Source organism: Carassius carassius, chromosome 33 (genome assembly GCF_963082965.1).
Source record: "Carassius carassius chromosome 33, fCarCar2.1, whole genome shotgun sequence".
NCBI lineage: Eukaryota > Metazoa > Chordata > Actinopteri > Cypriniformes > Cyprinidae > Carassius > Carassius carassius.
Window position 1 is genome coordinate 20217408 of NC_081787.1, and position 22604 is coordinate 20240011.

General features: G+C 36.2%; 1 protein-coding gene across 2 annotated transcripts; it reads right to left on the reverse strand.

The window, feature by feature from the left end:
• Positions 1 to 1152: 1152 nt before the first annotated feature.
• Positions 1153 to 16986, reverse strand: LOC132113936 (regulator of G-protein signaling 14-like). Of its 2 annotated transcripts, none has more exons than XM_059521995.1 (14): positions 16874 to 16981; positions 15396 to 15417; positions 15098 to 15264; positions 13877 to 13969; positions 12978 to 13121; positions 12581 to 12748; positions 11209 to 11287; positions 10666 to 10769; positions 9966 to 10181; positions 5706 to 5779; positions 5336 to 5462; positions 5154 to 5235; positions 4239 to 4313; positions 1153 to 1694 (listed from the first exon to the last, which is right to left on the reverse strand). In XM_059521995.1, the coding sequence occupies exons 1-14, from the start codon at positions 16916 to 16918 to the stop codon at positions 1531 to 1533; spliced, it is 1560 nt and encodes a 519-aa protein (XP_059377978.1). In that variant the 5' UTR covers positions 16919 to 16981; the 3' UTR covers positions 1153 to 1530. The 2 variants fall into 2 exon arrangements, with proteins under 2 accessions (XP_059377978.1, XP_059377979.1); XM_059521996.1 differs by having other exon boundaries at positions 1535 to 1694; positions 4213 to 4313; positions 16874 to 16986.
• Positions 16987 to 22604: the final 5618 nt, after the last annotated feature.

The window sequence follows — 22604 nt, forward strand, 5'->3', positions numbered from 1 at the left end:
CTCATCATCTACAGTGCATAACATCATCAAAAGATTCAGAGAAACTGGAGAAATCTCTGTGCATAAGGGACAGGGCCGGAGACCTTTATTGGATGCCCGTGGTCTTCGGGCTCTCAGACGACACTGCATCACTCATCGGCATGATTGTGTCAATGACATTACTAAATGGGCCCAGGAATACTTTCAGAAACCACTGTCGGTAAACACAATCCGCCGTGCCATCAGTAGATGCCAACTAAAGCTCTATCATGCAAAAAGGAAGCCATATGTGAACATGGTCCAGAAGTGCCGTCGTGTCCTGTGGGCCAAGGCTCATTTAAAATGGACTATTTCAAAGTGGAATAGTGTTTTATGGTCAGACGAGTCCAAATTTGACATTCTTGTTGGAAATCACGGACGCCGTGTCCTCCGGGCTAAAGAGGAGGGAGACCTTCCAGCATATTATCAGCGTTCAGTTCAAAAGCCAGCATCTCTGATGGTATGGGGGTGCATAAGTGCATACGGTATGGGCAGCTTGCATGTTTTGGAAGGCTCTGTGAATGCTGAAAGGTATATAAAGGTTTTAGAGCAACATATGCTTCCCTCCAAACAACGTCTATTTCAGGGAAGTCCTTGTTTATTTCAGCAGGACAATGCAAAACCACATACTGCAGCTATAACAACAGCATGGCTTCGTCGTAGAAGAGTCCGGGTGCTAACCTGGCCTGCCTGCAGTCCAGATCTTTCACCTATAGAGAACATTTGGCGCATCATTAAACGAAAAATACGTCAAAGATGACCACGAACTCTTCAGCAGCTGGAAATCTATATAAGGCAAGAATGGGACCAAATTCCAACAGCAAAACTCCAGCAACTCATAGCCTCAATGCCCAGACGTCTTCAAACTGTTTTAAAAAGAAAAGGAGATGCTACACCATGGTAAACATGCCCCGTCCCAACTATTTTGAGACCTGTAGCAGAAATCAAAATTGAAATGAGCTCATTTTGTGCATAAAATTGTAAACTTTCTCAGTTTAAACATTTGCTATGTTATCTATGTTCTATTGTGAATAAAATATTGGCTCATGTGATTTGAAAGTCTTTTAGTTTTCATTTTATTAAAATTTAAAAAACGTCCCAACTTTTCCGGAATTCGGGTTGTATATAAAGTCTTACTAATGTGTTCCCCTGCCAAAATATTATCTAATAAATAAGAGCACACTTGTTTTGCACACAATATAATCTGATATGAAAATAAATACAATTGTTTTAGTAGGCAAATGTAGCTTGATCTTTTTTTTTTAAGGCAATTTCCCATAATTCTGCATTATTTGATTGGTGGCATTTCTAAGAGCCCTCCATGGCAGTGTCTATAATATACAATCTATACACCTGTCTCAAATCACTTCCATCTTAAAAAAACTCAACTCACTCGTCCATACATACACACACGTGCCATAACCTTCAGAATTTCTCTCCTCCAGTCTGCCATACAGCTAAATCTTGATTTGAGTCTTAAGTTGCTTGAATAGTGCTTGAATGGTTCTCTGGTCAAAGGAAACAATCCTCTTCCTGTGTCTGGTCACAGGAAGTCTGCTTTTCATTCTGTGCTTCCATCTGCAGGAACTGTGGTATTTCCAGCTGGTCTTTGGTGAGTAAACCACGCTGGTCATCCGCACGACTACACTGGGCACGATTCAGCAGCTCAACAAGATCTGAAAGAAAACAGTCCAATGGATTGGATATGCAGACAAATAGGGTCATATTCATAAGAGAATTCAAGCTACGGCTTAGTGTAATCTTTGTAGTACACTGACTAGTATGCAATATGCCTTAATATTAATAATAATAATAATAAATTAATTTTAAAATAAATACAAATAACTTCAAAATAAAAGTAATAAAATTTTAATAATAATAATAATAATTAAAAATAAAAAACTAACTAAATGACCCACTGTACATAGGCATGGGCAATTATTGTATAAAGCTGCAGCTCATCACAGTGAGAGCATAAAAAGGCAGCAGATGCAATGCATACCAGCTTTTCGCTGAGCAGCCGAGCCGGGGACCCAGCCACTCAGTGGTAGTACAACAGTAGCTCAAGACAGCTCACTGGCCATATGGTTGAAGAGGCCTGGAATGTGAATGACATGAAGTGACCTCAGAACCTTCCGACTTCAAAGGAAGAGGTGCGACAGGAGTGCAAACCACCTTGTCGGTTGATGTAAGCAACATTAGTGATGTCCGATCGGACCAGCACGTGCATACCTCGTAAGAGCTCTTTGAGAAAGGCTAAGTGCACTAACAACTCTGGGCAAATGATATACCAGTGTAGATGGGGGCCTGTCCATACCCCGACACTGCGTGCCCATTGTACATGGCCCCACAGCCGATGGCGGAGGCATCCGTGTAAACCACAGCATGCATAGAGACCTTTTCCAGGCAGAGACGGATTATCCATAAGTGCACTTGGTCCAGTGCCCAGGGGCACCAACCATTCACAACAACTAGGGGGGCACCACATGACACAAGCTTTAAAAATATTTTTTGTAAATTTATTTATTATTAACTTGAAATTCTTGAAAGACCATACATAACTCGTTTATGAACACTAACTTAACAACAATAATAATAATAATAATAAATTATAAATAAATAAAGATTACATGACCACTATCAATCCCCCCCTTCCGTAACCAATCTGTCAGAGTTGAGTTAGTCCACAACAAGTACGCGCAAATGTGTCATTTTTTTAACGGCTGCAGAAAATGAATCAAAATGGACAGACGTCAATTGAGTGGTTTTGCAAAAAGAAAGTTAAAGAAAGACAAGCTCGCTAGACGTTTAGCTACAATTCAAAATGTTCCAGGGATCGAAAGTTTTTTTAAAACGAGTGAATCATGAGCTCAGGATGACAATGACACAGAAGCGATTAGCTGCACATTACAAACATTTGTCTACAGCCGCGAGAGGGCACTCTATACTGCTCAGTGCTCCTGTAGTCTACCACTGAAGACATAGAGCGCCCTCTCGCGGCTGGAGACGTTAATGTTTTCTCTTTGTTCTTGGTTCTAAATAAATGCGACTTATAGTCCAGTGCGACTTATATGTTTTTTTCCTTTTCATGACATATTTTTGGACTGATGCGACTTATACTTAGGTGCGACTTATAGTCCGAAAAATACGGTAGTTGGACGAGTAAATAAACTACATTTGAGAAATCACCTTAATTACCGTATTTTAGTATACCATAGTATAAGTCGCATCAGCCCAAAAATAAAAGATTTAATAAAAGAATAATGCCAACATTAGCGTATATACTCTGTCCACATTATGCATTTAAGACTCAATGAATATTTAGTTTTCATTTAAAAAAACTTTAAATTACTCACAGCGATTAGGCTAAGCCTACATGTTTTTGTGGAGGAAAATGATTGAATTCACTGTATGTGATGTCTTCAGTGCGTTCCTTCGCTCTCTGATAGTGCGTCATTATTCACTCATTCTCATTATAAACATGGTCAAAACTTTTTCACACCTCAGACTTTACTTTTGCTGGTGCAACCAAAACGTAATCGCCAGAGGCAAGCCTCCGTTTCACCTACTCAGCATCCATTTTCGCATCTTTCTCGCGCTAATTGAAACACATTACATGACCGTTCGTTTACCTCGCAAACCGGAGCGCAAACCCGAGCCCGACCCGAGCGCGCGTAAGATTATATAAATTATATAATATTAAACTGTGCCAGGTAATGACCGCATCCAGAAACGCACGGGTGAAACTGCATCTTTAAAAAGATGGTCTGTCATCTTTACAAAGATGCAGACTTGAAGCTGTTTTAAAGAAATGGGTCTTTCAGGGAAATGCTCTTTTAGTGCTGCAGCTGGATGCAATAATTGCATGCAAATGTGCATTGGCTTGTTTAGTTTACACTCAAAGTAGATTGGTCACCAACGTGACGTTGGGAGTGACTGACTGAAAGGGAACAAAAGATAAAAAATACAATAAAAATAAGAAATACAAAAAATGTAATTTAAATTAGTAGTACTACTAGTAAAATAAATCTTGGGAGATTTGGGAGCACTGCATTGTGGGATACAGTATTCCATGCAGTGCACTCGTTGCATGTAAATGCACAGTATGGTGGTTTGCACAGGAGATTTGCACATAATGTGTATTTTTCTGGCTTTGACATTGGTGAAGGTTGCATAATTAGCATGTTATTATACACTATAATGTAAGACTTCTGCATTACTGTCCATGTCTTGGTGTTTTCTGGTTCTTGAATTTGCTTTGGGTGTTGGTGAAGTAGCTTGAGTCTCCAAACCAGCTAAAACACAGAGATGCACACCATTAAACAGTCTAATGAGTGAGGAAATGAGATCACTGAAAAGAGAGAAGCTAGATCTCATGTCAGTTAACACCTCCCCCATAATCCTATTTTTAAAGTCTGGTGTAATGTGGTGGTCCCTCCAGCCGTCTCCGCTCCATCTGAAGAACTACAGCGAGAAAATTAGCTTTTAAAATGCTGCTTTAAAGCCCGTGATGACCCCTGGGGGTGGGGGAGGTTTCATTTGTGCTGGGCAAAAACACTGTGACAGGAAATTACAAAAAGCCTAACACAAGTTGACACGAGAGAGACAGAAAGAAAGAAAATCACAAGCGGTTTGCATAACTAAACTCAAGAGATACTGATTTAAATCCGGGCAGGAAGATACTAGAATCTTTATGTATTTAACACACTTTACAGTTTGTTCTGTTCCAACTTATCTATTTATTTTTTTTACTTCAATTATAGTTTCGCAGATAAATTCAAAATTAAGCACAGTTTATATCAGTCTACAGAACAAATGCAGTCTAAACTTTTGCCTGATAATGCACATACACAAATATACATAAAATAAAATGATAGATAAGTGTAATTATAATTATTTAAATAAAATGACCTAAAAAAACATAAAATATTTTTTTTATAAATTATTTAATAAGATGTTTATATATATACATATATATATATATATATATACACACACACACACACACACACACTTATTTCTATTTAAGTTTAATTTTATTCTTAAATAATGAAATAAATTTGTTTTGTAGGTCAATATAAATTGTGCCTAATTTTCTCTCCAAGACCTTTAACTGCCAATTGCTAATAACGCACCTTTAACTTTGTCCAAACGCACCGTTTTTCCTGCTAGACGAAACACATCTGTGCTCATGTTTAGAGGTTCATTCGAGCCACTCTGGAATAAGAAAAATATTAATTTCATATACTCAGTACGTTCACAAATCTCTCACTGTTCACCAAGTCTCACATCCTTTTGACATGTGGGATAAACACACCAGAGTAACCTGCACATCCTGAGGTCGTAGCTGGTGTTTCTGTAGGACAGCAGACAGCGCATCACCCAAATTCTTGCTAGACTTTGCGACGATTCCTAAAGTTCTTCCTGAAAACACAATATCCAACCTGCACACAAACAAACCTGTCAACATATCGGAGCACCAGGGCTGTTATAGGTAACTAAAATATAGAAATAAAATAAATGTTTACAGAAACAACCATTTGGCATTGTTATTAGCTGATGCCATTATCATTAAAATGGCGTAGCCCTAATGTTAACATGGTATTTTTGTGATTTAATGTTTATTTTAAACTATTGCGTTTATGAGACCTTCTATGATCTTTGTGTGTACAGTAAGTGTGACTCACGCAAATGTAACTCTGAGCTCCAAACTGAGCTGCTGATCTCCAAAAACAGAGCTGTCCTGATCCAGAGAAAGAGGCTATCGAGAAACAGACACATTATTCATTATCCACACAGATACGATGGTAAAAAAATAACAATAAAAAACCTATGAATATTCTCTTAACACTGGTGCATTCAAAAGCTCAGAAGACAAATATACTGTAACATAATATAATAATGAAATGTATTAATTTGCCAATACAGCCAAAAAGACATGAGGAAATATTTTAAGAATGTTTCAGCTGTGGCCATTTGCCAAAAATAAATAAATAAATATTGAAAACAACAGCATGTCATTATAGTTACATAATACAAAAACCATAAAACTATTCAAAAAAAAAAAAAAAAAAAAAGTGAAATAAAAATGGCATAGATTTATATATATATATATATATATATATATATATATATATATATATATATATATAAACTTTCAAATTAAAAAGAATCAAAATGAAAACTAATTAAAAATATTAATAAAAGTTAAAAATATCCCTTCTGTAAGTGTTCAGAAACTTTAGAGTTGCAGCTCATTTCATGTGCAAAGCAGTTACATAATGTTGTCTTACACAGGATGTTTTTGCTAATTCAGAGTTAGAAAGAGGGCAGAAAATGGTCTAACAAAAATTATTTGGACCGTTTTTACAGCAATGGAATAAAAATAAATAGTATATAACAGACATAGAGAAAGTATGTGAAAATGCTTTGCACAATTATTGAACTAAACTAAAACAATAAATTAACCGAATAATGAAACCTTGAATAATGACACTATGGTCACTTAATAGCTGCTTTAAAGCTGAAATTGTATTTTTTCATAACTGAAAACTTTGCAACATTAATACTGTTATTTCCTTATTAGTGTGAAGCGGCTTTCAAAAAATCTGTATTGTATAAATCGCTATTTAGTTAAAAGAGCGTCCTACCCACATGCATTGGAGTAAATGGAAAAAAATGGTCTCATTTTACAGAAAACACTCAGAATTTTAACACAGTGGTGGAATATTGCATATTTTATATTGTATATGTTCACAATTTTATGATAAACACATAAAAAGTCATTTTTTGATACAGTTTTTAATTATAAAAAAAAAAAAACATTTTCTATGTCCCTTCAGAAAGTTACTTTTGATTCCACTAGGTGGCAGTAAACAGGGCCAATTTTTTTTCTCCTTCTAAAAAAAAAAGTTATGGAGATTTATCTGAAAGGAGTCACCGGTGTCTTCAAGTCTACTTTTACAGTCTCCATCTTTGATTGCTAAAAGAATTGGGCATACCTGAATTTAATATTGCGTCCTACCCACATACATTGGAGTAAATGGATAAAAATGGTCTCATTTTACTGGAAACACTCAATTTTGACACAGAGGTGGAATATTGCATATATTTTACTGTATTTATTCAAACCTTTACGATAAACAAGGATAAAAAGTCAGATTTTGATTGATTTTTTAAATTAAGTTTTTATTTCAGAGTCTGTAATTTAGGACCTGTTTGGTGTATTACACTGCGGAAGGTTTCTTTTGAATCCTCTATGTGGAAGTAAACGGGGACAAAAAGAATCTTCTTGATATCACCTTCTAAAGAAAAGTAATTTAGATTTAACTGAAAGGAGGAAAAATGAGTGAGGTATGAGAATGTAACAGTTCTTGTATTTTATTATACACAAAGATAATAAACTTCAACAAAATAAATTAAATGTTTTAGAGAAAAATGTGCAAAAACGATATACAAATCGAAGATATAAAATAACTATATACAGCATATAGTAACTATAAAAAGTCAACAAGTTACTATAGAAGAAAGAAAAAAAAAACAAGTGCAACTTGTAGTTTTTGTTTGTTTGGTTGGTTGCAACCGTTGATGAAACGACAAGACATTATTTAGAGTGTCTGTCTAGCTGTCTGTCTGGATGGAAATAGGTTTTGCATGCCGAGACGATGTCATTGTACAGGGGCTTGATCTTGAAGAGTCTGTCGTAGACTTCAGTCCCCCTTTTTCTCGAGTTGTCTCGATCATCCTCAAGATTGCAAAGATGCAGGTTCCAAGAAATGGCCTGAAATCTGGACCTGGACATGACCGATTTTGGGAAGGGTAAGCGGTATATTTCTTTCCCAGACCAGTAATCAATGATGTTTTTTGCACCGAGGAGCCCCATGTAGATGACAAGTGCGATGTAAGAATACAGTTCCTCTGCATTCAAAGGCAACCAAAGGAAACGTTTTCCAGCCTCTGACCTCATTTGTGCAAAGCTGTTGGTGTTCTTCACAATGGTGTCCACCACAGAGCCTGTGAAGAAGAGCTGAAAGAGCTGCAATGGGGAATAGATCATGTCCATTACAAGCTGCGCTCCTGGGTTTCTTTTTGGAAGGAAATTTGGTAGGGCTGGAACCTCATCCTCCACACTGCAGTCCTTCAATCTTTCTGCGACACCATCCTCTGAAATCGCACTTGCTGACCTTTTTGTCCCCTGTACAGAATGATACCTCCCTCTGTTTTTCTTGCTGGGAGTTCCAGCTCTCTGTGGCCTCACAGAATCACCAACAGAGGGTGTGGGGGTCTTGGAGGTGTGAGGTGGGCAAACAACCTCCTTGCTGCTGGTGCATGGCAGATCTGGCTGCCATTCATCACCACTGTCCAGACTGCAAAACAAAACAAATTTGTGAGAATTGATGAGAATGTAAAATGTGTACCTTGAAATGCAATGTAAGTCACTTTGGATAAAAGTGTCTGCCAAATGCATAAATGTAAATTTATAAATCCACATTGCTATTCAGAAATGCATGCTAATATTACATGCACAAAAATAATTCACATATGCATATAACAGATACAAGAATATAATATATTTGCACATCCACACAAGACAAATACATGTGCAAAAATTTATGAGCACCACTCATGCATGCACAGATTCAAATATGAATGTAACAGAAACATGTAGAATCCAATTCATGTTTAGATAAAAAAATAAAAATGCATGAAATACACAGATACAACGTTTATAAGTTCGAAATGTGTACTTACTCAAATTCAGGATCTTCGCCAGCATTGTAGGCAGCTTGTCTAACAGAATCGAAACTGGCATCACTGCAAGTTTCAGTGTCACTCTGACGATCAAGGTCCTCCAAGACAGCATCCACGACGACAAAAAACTTTCTTGAAGCCATTGTCCAAAGACAAAACACTCCAACCAGTTGTACAAACCTCGCAATTACTCGAAAAAATAAGTTTGAGGCTAGTAGCTCCACACGGAGTTAGTGATCCGAACAGGAATATGACTCATGTGTTTTCTTATTCAAAAGAATCAATTCTGTTTTCGTGATTCTTTGGATATTAATGTTGCTGTAACGTGTTGGATCGGTGAAATGAACAGTTCACAGTGATATTCCTGAGAGTGAGAGCTTTCATTTGATATATGACTTGTTTATTTTTGGTGAGTTTGTGTGATATAAATATGAAATGTAATATCATTAATATGATTTTCTCAAGGGGGGTCGAATATAGACCTTATTATCTTCTTCTATGTAACATAAATGCAAAAGTGATGAGGTTGTCAGGAAAGCTGAGGTTCTAAGCTTTCAAACAATACCATTATATATTATATTATATATTATATGACTATATATATGACTATATATATAGAAAGTAGTGGCCTAATGGTTAGAGAGTCGGACTCGCAATCGAAGGGTTGTGAGTTCTAGTCTCGGGCCGGCAGGAATTGTGGGTGGGAGGAGTGCATGTACAGTGCTCTCTCCACCTTCAATACCACGACTGAGGTGCCCTTGAGCAAGGCATCGAACCCCCCAACTGCTCCCTGGGCGCCGCAGCATAAATGGCTGCCCAGTGCTCCGGGTGTGTGTTCACAGTGTGTGCGTGTGTGTTCACTGCTCTGTGTGTGTGCACTTCGGATGGGTTAAATGCAGAGCACGAATTCTGAGTATGGGTCACCATACTTGGCTGAATGTCACGTCACTTTCACTTTCATATATATATATATATATAGTTTTGTGCTGCACAACTTATAGATTTTTTAAAATGATTATGATTATGCAATATTGGACCCACCGGTGGGTCCAGGGGCGGGCCCAGAGTTGATGTGGATAAATGTGACTCGACAACGCTTGTCATTTTTAAAGATTCTGAGTCATAATGCTGAAATCACTGGTCAGATAAATGTGTGAAGGCAGATAGGTTGCCCTCATTTAGGCTGGCAGACTGACCTTATCTTTGCAGAGTAGGTAGATGATAACATCTTTCAGAGGAAAGCCTCTCTTCTCACACAGGCTGCTCAGCATGTCTCTGAGGCTCAGGCCGGGTCTGGCAGGGGCCAGGCTGGCGGTCCCGTCCGGTAGGTAGACGCAGCAGTACTTATCTGCTGTAGGAGAACCAGAACTCAAGGCTTCCGGATCAGAGATGGGCACACTGCAGCGTCCGTTCTGACAAAGACACGAGCGCTTCACTGAGGAGCAAAAACTATTAAAACGTAACACTTTCAATTTTTCATTCTAACATTTTTCTGCAACTACTTAATTGATATCAAAGTATAGTTTTGAGACTTTTAGTTAAAGTCTATTATCTTGTTTGCAGGGACGTACAGTATGCAAGCTTTAGTTCACAAAAACAATGAATCAACTCTTAGCAATGTGCATTTGGAAGCAGCTTCCAGAAGAGATCAGATTCTTGCTAATATTTGAGTGTTAAAGGGCAGCTAATAAAAGCAAGTACTAAATCATGCTTTTACTTGGCTGTGATAGTTATTGGCTGTTTAAAAGAGGATTAGCACTTTGATACTTTCCAGCAATATATGTCATTATAAAACTCAATACAGTGCTATATTTTTGCAGTCTCACACACACTTGCGCTCTCTTAATGAAATGCAAAATCTCGTTCTTGCAGCAATATTTGGTTGGATGTAGGTACCTCAGCTCGCCCGAATCCAGAGACTAACTCCAGACTGCTGTTAGACTTCACTGAGATCTGAGACTCATTACGAGACACCGCCACATGCTGATACGACTGGTCAGCTGAATTATGAACAGTTCAGGTTCAAAGGCACACAGAAGGAAACCATGCAAACAGAAAAGAGACATTAAAAGGGTCATGAAATGGAGAAGACAAAAGGTTATTGATATTTAAACATACGTAGGAGATGTTACACAGCAATAAAAACATACTGCAAGTTTCCGAACTCAAAGCTAACTGTGGCACAGTGGCCACTGACATTGACGTATCACAGCAGAAACGCCCCTTTCAACAGAGTAAGAGTGATAAAACTACCCTTTACGACCTTTTTTGATGGAAAAACCTCAGGAAACAAAATAACTGAAAAAAAGCATTTCATGTGCCCTTTAAAACAGAACTGTGCATGTTCATGGGAGCGACTCTTTTTGAGATGGTGACATGCACTGCAGAGTCGTCCACAAAGATACCGCACAGATAGAGAAGTGCTGAATCAAACTGTACCTCCCCATGAGCCTCTCTTCTCTAACCTCTTCTTCCTGTTGGTCTTGCTGTCTGATGAGGGCACTTTCAACTCAACACTCTGTTCCAAAACACAGAGTAATACACATAAGAACTTTGTCCGCTCACTGAAACAGCATCATATTCCACCATGGAGTGACATTACTTTCTCACAGAATTAGGCCATTGCTCACATCTGCACTATATGCAATCCAGATTCATTTCAGGATCCATATTAACGGCTTTCACACTACACACTAAACTCAACAGAAGATATAATGAAAAAGCATATTTTGCAATATAGACATTATGAAGCAACAAACCAGAGCAGCAAAAAAAAGCATTGTTAGAAGAAAAAAAACAAATAAAAAAAAACTTTTGTCAGCCCTGATTCAAGATACAAAGACTTTCTATCCAGCACAATCTGAAACAAGAAAAATAAAGCATTTATAGCTCAAGTCTGGGGTTTAGTCTGTGCAATGTAGGTTAATCACCATATAGATGCAGATATGATTAACTCCTCGTGCAAACTAGACTCCATGATGGTACGTTTGTACTAGTCTCAACAGCTCACTCTATTTTAATTGAGTATTGCCAACCAGTGTAATAACATCAAGCCCTGCACATTTTTTAGATTCAAGTTGCTAAGCACCGTTTTGTTCTTTTCTGGCAAGATACAGGCAGTACCAATCAGAAATGTGTAACGTTTCCACAAAAATATTAAGCAGCACAACCATTTTCAACACTGATAATAATAAAAAATTATTTAGCAGCAAATCAGCATATGAATGATCTCTGAAGTATCATGATTCATGTGACAATGAAAACTGGAGTAATGATGCTGAAATTCATCTTTGCATCAGCAATATTTATATATATATATTTATATATATATATATATATATATATATATATATATATACATGGAGCACACAAGCCACATGGAGCAGCATTTACTACACAGAGCCGTTGTTCGCTGACAAGCTGCGCAAAACATGCCAAATATGATTGTGGTTTTGCGCAGCTTGTCAGTAAACAAAGGCTCTGTGTAGTAAATGCTGCTCCATATGAAAGCGCGCACGTGATGGAGATATACTGCTGATAACAGAACCGGCTTTACTGACGAAATGAGCATTAAATATCGCATGCGATTTATCATGAAACACTAGGTTTTATGGTCCCTTTTGACTTATTGTCAGCTCTAGGTAAGAGTAAGTCTCAAACCTTTTGCCTTTAGTCAACAGACTGACTCCATATGGGATAGGCCTTGTGAGGATATGGTTTGTGACACAGGAATGACTTTAAAATATATTTAAAAAACCGAACCATCCCAAACTTTAGGTAAATAACTCCATGTCTTGAATGGATTTGTTACCTTTCTGTTACTAGGTGGCGTTGCACTCTTTTTTTGCATTTTGCTTTTGGGCTCCGGGGTTCCAATGTTGGGAAGAGGACGACTCTCCACACAAGCCAGCATGCAGTTCTGGTACAGCGTAGAGCGGACAAACCTCGTGTAGCTGTCCATTTTCATCAGCTTGAAGATCTATGGCAGGGGAAAAAATTAAACCACAGTTACGATAAAAAAAACTATTTTCATTGTCGGAACTTAAGTGAAGTAGTTGCAGTGCCAAACTTTACACAATGCCTGGTCTCTAAATGTCTCTCAATCAAACTCTAAAAAAAAAAAAAAAAAAAAACCTACCATGTTGAGTAATTTTCTATGACAGTATTGGCATGTGATTTTTGTCATACCATCCACCCCTGGAGTGTACCTGTGCCTGTGCTTTATCGAACATGTTGGGTGTAGGTGTCTCCAAGGCGCTCTCTTCCATCTGGGCCGTATCATCAATATTAACCGCATGCAGAGAGCTTTCAGAAAGAAAACTGTCATAGATGGAACGCGCCTCTTTCTTCAGCTGATGGGAGATATACGATAATTTTAGGATGATATCGGTCTTTGATTTCTAGTTATGACTGAATATTCAGATCATACGGAAAGGAGTCAAAGTGCAAATGCAGATGACAAATACTCAAAATTAAATCAATGTGCAAAAAATGGCATGTCTAGTGGATATAACCCTTTAAGCAGGGCTACTAAAACAGCAAAAAGAAATGCTCAGCTCAGATTCAAACCATTAAATGAGGCACAAGGATCTGTTTTACACAAGTGATGTTCAGAGGACCCCAGATGATCCTAACCTTGAATCAACAAACAGAACTAACAATTATTGCTACATGTGTGACTGCATCATATAATTACTATTAATTAATAATATTGATAGTTCATCATCTAGCTGACTACGTCTTGTATTATTATTATTTTTTTTATTTTTCTAAAATCCTGTCAAACGTGCACAAACTACTAGCTACTACTGAATATTGTAGAAACATAATTTTCTGTAAAGTTGCTTTGTAACGATTTGTATTGTAAAAAGCGCTATACAAATAAACTTGAATTGAATTGAATTGAACATACGAGACGTTACATAGCATCAATTGCTTACAATGTTGATGGAGTGTTATGCTGTGTGAGTCCTGCTGTGCCCTTGGAAAAGGCATTAACCCCAGAAGTTTCAAGAAGACGGTCATGCCTTATTAGTAGTGTACCATAAGTCACTTAAATAAAATAAAAGTGTCTACATAAACATGTCTACACTTGCATTCTACATACCTCTTCCAGTCTAGTGGGTGGGATCTTCTTGAACTTTTCACAGGCTTGGTAGAACAGGATATTCTCCGCACTAACCTCTGATTTGAGAAACTCCTGTGAGACGCCGTCAGACCAAAAGAAAGAGGAAAAAAACTTCAATGATTCACACATGTAATTCACAGAAGCTGTAGGTGTTAATGTGCTTTTACAAATGAATGCTTCCTTTTGTTTCGAGACCAGTAACATTTGTAATTAACTTGATACATCCTGACACATAAAACTAGTTTTAATAACCTGAAATCCTGATCAACTGCTTGGACAAGTGTAAAATAAATCATTTATTATGCTGATGAATAGTGCCACTGTCAACACACACACACACACAAAAATAAAAACACAAATTGTTTCATTTTATATCAGAGGAGAAAGCCATATCTCTTGAAAAGTAATAGCGTTCATATCATTTTCACAGTCAAGAAGTTTGTTTAACTCACAATCCCTATCAATGATATAAATCTTGTATATATGGTGTGGTATATCTCTGAATGCTCATGGAAACTATATATAAGTGAGAATATGGAGCTCACACTTGAAGAAAAAACACCTCAATTATATTTAAGGCCCGTACTAAGCAAAAATGTACAATTGGTGCAGATGCTGATAATTATATGATCAAAAAGTGATGCAATTCTGAAGCTTGTAACGTAAATTAATGAGATCTTTAAAACTATGTAAAATATATTTACATAAAATTATATAGATAACAGTGGTCACTCGATATCTCCAATAATGTGTCTTGTTAAGATGACATTTAAATACTTTGTTTGATGATCAAAATATATAATGCAATGTTATGAGAGATGAACAAATAAAGGTTTCTCAAAAGCCTAATGATCATATTTGAGACTCACTGGTTTTTCTAAATAATGTCTGGATAATCAAGTAATATACATATAAAAGTAATATTTATCAATTAAATATTACTAACACTATAAAAACTCTTCTTACATATACTTCATAAAAATCAGCAAAATTTCACAGCATAAAAGACACGTCATCCACAAGCTGAAGGTGGACGTTTGCACAATTACGCTAAAATACCTTTTACTTGCTTGGTGTAGATTGTGTACAACAGGGTTTTCAGCCTTTAGGGGCCTTTGAAATTTGCATATTAGGTATCTTAAAGTAAGCTTTACAAGGTTAAAGCAGTCAGAGATCGTGACGAGGAGCATTAAAACTTACGGTAAAGTATCGCACACCGACATGATCTTCAAGCAGGCGTTCGAAACATACCGCCCAGCTGACCACCCGACTGGCTGGACCATCAGCACCTTGAGGACCACCTGACCTGCTCGAGTTCTCTGATAGGCTGGAGCTGCTGCCACGACTGGATAACTTGAAGTTGAGCTCTGTATGGAAATGACAGTTAGAGATGACAGAAAAGAAGTTTGAGTGGTTGACATGATGCACTGGGTGACCCACTTGTGATACAAGAACAAGACTGACGTGAACAGAACGTTTTGAAAGAAATAACACTTACCCCCATCAGAAACCGCCTGGGTCTGCAAGAGCAAATAAACAATCAGTCTAGCATGAAATCAATGGAGGCCTGTAGAGTCACAGTCATGAATTAACACATCACAGGAAAACATTTTAACAGCTGCATGTTTTTTTTTTCTGAGCTGTACACTCACACAGGAAATGGGTGTGTTTGACGTTAAAAAATAAAATCATTAGGAGACATGACATGACAGCATGTCAAATTAGAAAGGTTGGCTTTCAGCTGACACACTGGGCAAACACACATCTGTGTGATTGAAAGTCCTATTGTCATGGAAACAATGTGGAAACACAATTGCAAAATGCTGATTTTCTAATCATGCAGTCGCTTTTCTTAATCACACGATTTGACAAGCCATCTAAATAAAGACACCATAAATATTTTATTACTATTATTATTTAAGATAATTATATCTAAAATTATGACTGCATTTATATTTATATATATATATATATATATATATATATATATATATATATATATATATATATATATATATATATATATATATAAATATATATATATATGTATATATATATATAAGGCAAAAAAAAAATGTAAATTTTTTTTTCGATTTCCATAAGACTTACTGCACTTCTAGGGAGAGTTTTCCCCCAAAATATAGCTAAATGCACATATATTTACATGGCTATCTAAATGAGTATAATTTTAAATAAAGCTAATTATTACACGACAGACTTCAATGACTTTGTCCCTGGAGGTTCACTGGTTTAAAGTTAAAAACATTTTGATGGATTTGTTTCTTGCAAACACACAACTTCTCATTTGACAAGATTTTAAATGACGGACGGGAGTTGTGTGGATTAATTGAGGTTTATCGTGATGTTTTTATCAGCTGTTTTGACTCTCATTCTGACGGCACCCCTTCGTTGCGGAGGATCCACTAGTGAGCAAGTGATGCTACATTTCTCTAAATCTGTTCCCATGAACAAACAAACTCATCTACATCTCGGATTGCCTTAGGGTGAGTACAATTTATAGCACACTTTAATGTTTGGATGAACTATTCCTTTTACCTAAAAGAAAACATTGTTGAATTTTTAGTTTCATGTTTACTTGTGTGCATTAGGCAGACACTTGTCCTAAACAATTTACATTGCATTCAAGCGATGCATCTTATCAGGTTACGCATTCCCCTGGAACTGAACCAATGACCTAATTCCAATTTATGAATCATCTTTGCCTCTGAAGACATCCCTAGACTAAAGCTGCTATATCAGATTCAGCTGAACTTCTGGGGACAACTTTGTCCCCAAATCAAACACACACAGGCAAATTTGCTAATGCTATACAGAAGATTAAACACATGATCATGACCCTACAATAAAACAACTCTTTAACATTCACACTTCCACACACCCATCCAACTGAACCAATCAGTGAAGCTGCATCTCTGATCCGGAGAAAAACCATCAGTAGGCCTGAACCAGACTTACCATCTGACCCGCTGGCACTGCCAGAGTGTTCATTCTCTTGGACATGGCCACATCAGTGTAGGGTTGACTGTGCCCACACCAAAGACGTCGCTCTAAACTTGTTTCCCTAACCAGCTACGCTGCTGCACTTTTTACAGCTCTGTCATTTCCTGTTTCAAAGGGAAGTCTTACCATAGCAACACACCACAAGAGGAACTGTGGTTACTCTGACTAAACCTTTTTTTTATGTAAGCAACCCTTTGTGTGGTATGAGAACTACGCTAAGGCCCATCCACCCCTGCGCTTATCCACTTAAAGCGGTGGTTCATTGCTATTTCACTTTTTTAATGTTAATTAGTGTGTAATGTTGCCGTTTGAGCATAAATAATATCTGCAAAGTTACGAACCTGAAAGTTCAATGCAAACGGAGATTTGTCTTTTTAAATTCTGGCAGTTTAATGCCTACAAAAATAGCTGGTTGGGACTACAACGAGTTACTTCCCAGGTTTGTGACATCACAAACCCAGATAAACCCTACCCTTGGGAAAAGGCAGCAAAGGGGGCAAGTCCATGCTGCGCTGCTTTAGAGATGAGGAAGAGAAAACTAGAGGTGCAGGTAAAAATCTGTTCACATATCAATCTTGATTCTGTTTTCTAATGATTCTAATGGATTCGCAAGTTTCAAAATCAATGTTCTAAAGCAGCAGTTCCTAATATGTCACCCTGCTCTGCATCTCTCTCTCATTCAGCTCAGCTCCAGCAAAGAACTGTTACAATTATACAATTATTTTTAAATAGCTAGGAGTAGCATTAAACATGGACGCACGTGCAGTTGCCGTTCTGTATTAATGCTTTAATCAGGATAAAACCTATAATACTATTATTAGTATCTATTTCTGAGGGAGGGGCTTCATAAAGGAAGGAAATTAACAGCCTGGTTGTTTCTTGGAGAAGGGACAGGGCAGTGTGGAATCAAGGTAAATTATGTTGTTGTTGTTTTAATGTTGTTTTTTTTACAAAGGATTAACACATGTTAGACTGCAATCAACACAATCAAGCCTAGAAAAAAAAAACACTGAATAGTAAAACCACCAGTTTCTTGGTTCCTAAGCATAGCATAACAACAGGCCTGAAAACTTGCACAATGAAACCTCCACGTCCTTTCATTTGGACATAAATCAAAAATATTTCATACTGTGATGTCATGTGCAGTTAATCAGAGCAGAAAGATGACTGTGGAAAAAAAATGTATAAATTAATAAACTACAAACAGATTTTATGATGACTGTCAGGTCAGACTAAGTTTTCAGAATATTATGGTTTGAACTTTAACCATTTTGCTTAGCTTATGTAACATTAACTGTTAATAAGAAGCAAAATGCAAAAACCATTTGAAAAATATGGGGCTAAAATAATACATGGATATATATATATATATATATATATATATATATATATATATAACAAAAGTGTAAATATATATTTAAAGTGTGGGTAGAGAGAGAGAGAGAGAGAGAGAGAGAGAGAGAGAGAGAGAGAGAGAGAGAGAGAGAGAGAGAGATTATTTGAATTGCGTTTGAAAACATAACTGTTAGTGTTATCCACCTGTCCGCTCATCTGGGACGAGCTCGAGCGCATCTTCATCGACACGCGACGCTTACTGACATTTATCTGTAAAGATGCTCCTCTGGCCAGCCGAGAGAAGCTTTGGCTTAAACCTCTAAGCGCCACCATAATACCTGCAGTCGAGAACACCAGAGACGGCGTGCGTTTCCTGCGCCTCAAATTTACGCATTTTAGGCCGCGAGCGTGATCTTCGCATCAGCGTCAGACTCGCGAGTGTATGCAATTACAGTGAAAGCACTTGCACAGCGACTCCAAAGCCAAATAATTCTTTACAAAGACAACTATAAATATGTTTTTAGAAGTTTGAGAGTTATAAACCTGTTTTGAAGTCTTCAAGTCGCATATAAATGGTAAACAACAACAACAAAAAACAATCATTCATCCTTTCAGTCATTGGAACATTCTCTTTTTTAATATATAGCCTATATTAGGCCACACCACACTTTCATCAAAACTGAATAATTAAATACAAGTTTAATTGGGTAAATCTTCTACACATTTTTTTATGTTTCATATACTGTTAAAATGCTTTAGGGTTTTTTGTTTTTGTTTGTTTGTTTTGTTTGTTTTTGTTTTTTTGTGAATTCATACTTATTTTGGCCATCAAATGTGTGCTGTCACTTTAATTAAGCGTGATCGGTGCAGAAAATTAAATTAAATTGAAATAGCAAATTCTGGATCAAATTATGCAGAAAGTGCATGCAGTGTCTCCCCCTGCCGGCTTCAGAAAGCTTCATGAGGTTATTTATTTTATTTTTTTTAATACAATTTCTTTATATTGGCATATTTTTACAGTGCTTGCTAAAAACTATTTTTCTGAAATATGATACTGTGTTTATTTAGCCTACAGTGAAACATAACATTTCCTCTGTGAGGCGCCATTTAATTAACATTAAGGTATTGTGGTGATTAAAATGTGTTCTTTGGCCTTCTCGGTTAATTTACATGAGCTGTACACAGCAGTGTGCTTTAAACAGAAAAACAAACCAACAAACAGAAATTATTTATTGCAGTTCATAACATGGCAATAACTAATGCTTTTAGTGTGTTTAGGGCATTTGATGGCAGTCTTTGTATCAGGTTTGTTATTTCTTTATACAGTTGTAAAAGTTAAAAACGTTTAAGTATACAAGAGGTTTTATGTATATTACCTTATGTTGATTCAGAGAACAAGCATAACTTTTATAATTACAATATAATACTTTCTAGATTACTACACAACACAAATTGTATTCTATGGAGTAAATAAAGATCTATAAATTTAATCATATCTTTAATTTAATTACAAATGGTTTTGAAACTAAATTTACATGTCAAATGAAACACGGATATCCAGACAGTTTATGTCATGTATTCAACAGCTCTAGAATCCTGCGTGCATTACTTTAAGCAAAATAGTCAGAGGCCTGAGGCAATTTGCATGATTATATGTGTATATCTGAGTGTAAATTTGTCCATGAACAGAGCTCTTCTGTCAGATACACTCACTCCTGACACCTTACATCATCACATCTGAAACAGACAACCTTAAAATATCAGGTAAAAGACTATATTTTATTAGCATTAGTTATTTTTCTATAAAAGAGAGAATGCGTGTGTCATTTGGGACTCTTTTTTAATGCCACTTGTAATAAGGCTATAAATAAATACAGCGATCTTTACTTTATAGAAGTTCTTATATATATTGTAAAAATGATCCTTTGTTGTAAATTTAATTAAATATAAATATCAATATCTTGTATATAGAGATTGGGTATGTTTTACAAGAAAATACTATCTACTAATATACTGAATACTACTAAATACTAATAATACTACAATGTCACTTTTTATTCAATGGCACTTGCGGCTTCTTTGTGACTGATTGTGAAATTTATACATTATCATTCCTGAGAGAAAACTGTTAAATTATTAAAGTAAATCATACACTATTTATATGTTCTTAGTTTCTTAAAAATGGGGAATTATGCTATAATTAACTTAGAGCAGACGTCAAATAACATAAAACTCCCAACATGTTTGTGTCTTGATTTTGAATTTTTGTATCATCTTCCTCTCATGTCAGGACAATCGATCATGAGAGTGTTTAGCCGAACTCTGCTCATCACCGTCTGTCTTCATCTCTGTGAGTATTTCAATATGCTCTGCTCTCAAGCTAAGACACTTCAGCTTTATTAATTACAGCTTTATACTGTACAGTACTTTACACAATGGCAAGATGACAGAATGGTTTCCATTATGTCGAAAAAAATGAAACCTAACCTGAAGTCTGCTATTGCTCAATCAGTCAACTTTACAGTAGTGCTCAGTACTGTCAGACTTTCACCATCCTTCATCACTTGAATTAAGATGAGCAAATTTGAACACATCCACCACAAAATCAGACTTTAGTACCGCCTTATACTCTGAGATTGATCTGAAGTTCAATGCAGATTTCAAATCATAAGAAATTGTTTACTGTTACTGTTATTGAAACCAAAACTTTGCATAACTACACGAAACACTGCATCTAACAATGGTTTGGGGAAAAATATTTAATTAAAAAATAATAATAAATAAAAGCATATACATCAACTCAGATACGGTTATCTAATAAGCATAAGTCCTTTCTGTGTACTAAACTCCTGAAACATTGGTGTGTGTTTTTTTTTAACATTAGTGTCTCTTTGTATATGATATGATGATAGTTTCTCAGAATAAGTCAAATGCTCATGAAGTGACTCTAGAGATTATGAGCAGTTCTAGAGATTATGTTTGTGTGTTCATGTACATTTAAACACTGCTAGCATCAGTAGGCCTATGTAAATCATACCACATTTCTGTGCCATTAATTTCCATGAGGGGTGGACTGGGAAAAACATTTCGGGATGGGAAAGCTCATACAAACTAATTCTGAAACATGGACAAATATTGTTTGAATGGACCTGACATAAAAAAAAAAGGTTTAAATCTTTAGGGACATCCAAAATAATTAAAAGTTATCTCCTGAACTACACCTTCACTTCCATTTTTCTTTTCAGTCTCTTTATTTTGCCCTGATATCTACAGTATTTCACTCATGACTTTAATGCTCAAGATTTAACAAAACTATACTTTCTAAATTGCACAAATAAGTACATATCTAACAATATCTTTATCGAAAAATCCTAATACATGAGTCATGTTTATCCCTTACAAGAATTAACCATGCTTTTAATATAGTAAAAAGTACAGTTACCAGTTTTTTTTTGTTGTTTTTTTTTTTGCAAATGGATTACCATTTGTACCCGTAGATCTATGATGATTTTCAAGTGCTAATTCTTAGGCTTACGAAGATCTTGGGAATCTCAGCCCAGACTGTGTTTCCACATCGCAGAAATGTATTAATTATTAGGGCGGTATGTCTCAGAGCAGTCATTGCAATTTGGGAAAGAAATCAATTACATCTGTATGTGGATGTGTGTAAATATTCAAATGTAATCCCCTTTGTAATCATTAACATTTTCATAAGTAACTGTAATTTAATTACACATTTTTTCTTAGTAACTGTAACTGATCACAGTTGCATTTATTTTATAATTAAATTAACTTAAAGTAACTAGTTACTCACCAACACTGACCATGAACTATGAAATAACTACAAAACGAACTGACTAACTGTAATACACATCAATCACAGACATCACCAACACATGCTTGTGCCATTGTTTTCCCACCAAAATAATGTCACTTCCTGGAAGATAATATCAGAAATAAAAGTGTCTCAGGATATTGTCAGTAAGAAACTGTAATTTTTTATTTTATGATAAAAGACAAGTAAAAAGAGATCATCAAGAAAGACTGAAAATAAAAGATCAGTTCTTCAGGCTATGAAAGTTCACCTCATGATAAAAGAATACAAACATGATCTTCATTTTTACATTTTGTGAGGTCAAAACATAATCCAGTATATTTTATTGTCTTTTTCTCTCTGTGTAGGTGAAGGCATTGGACAACCTAGAGCATGTGAACAGTCTACATGTTTGTGCGATGATGAACCTATAGGTAGAAATATGTAAAAATGTATTCTGCATTTCACTATCACTTTTCTGAAATTATCAGTTATTCTGAATTCATACTCTTTTCCTTAAATTCTTAGTTTACATCT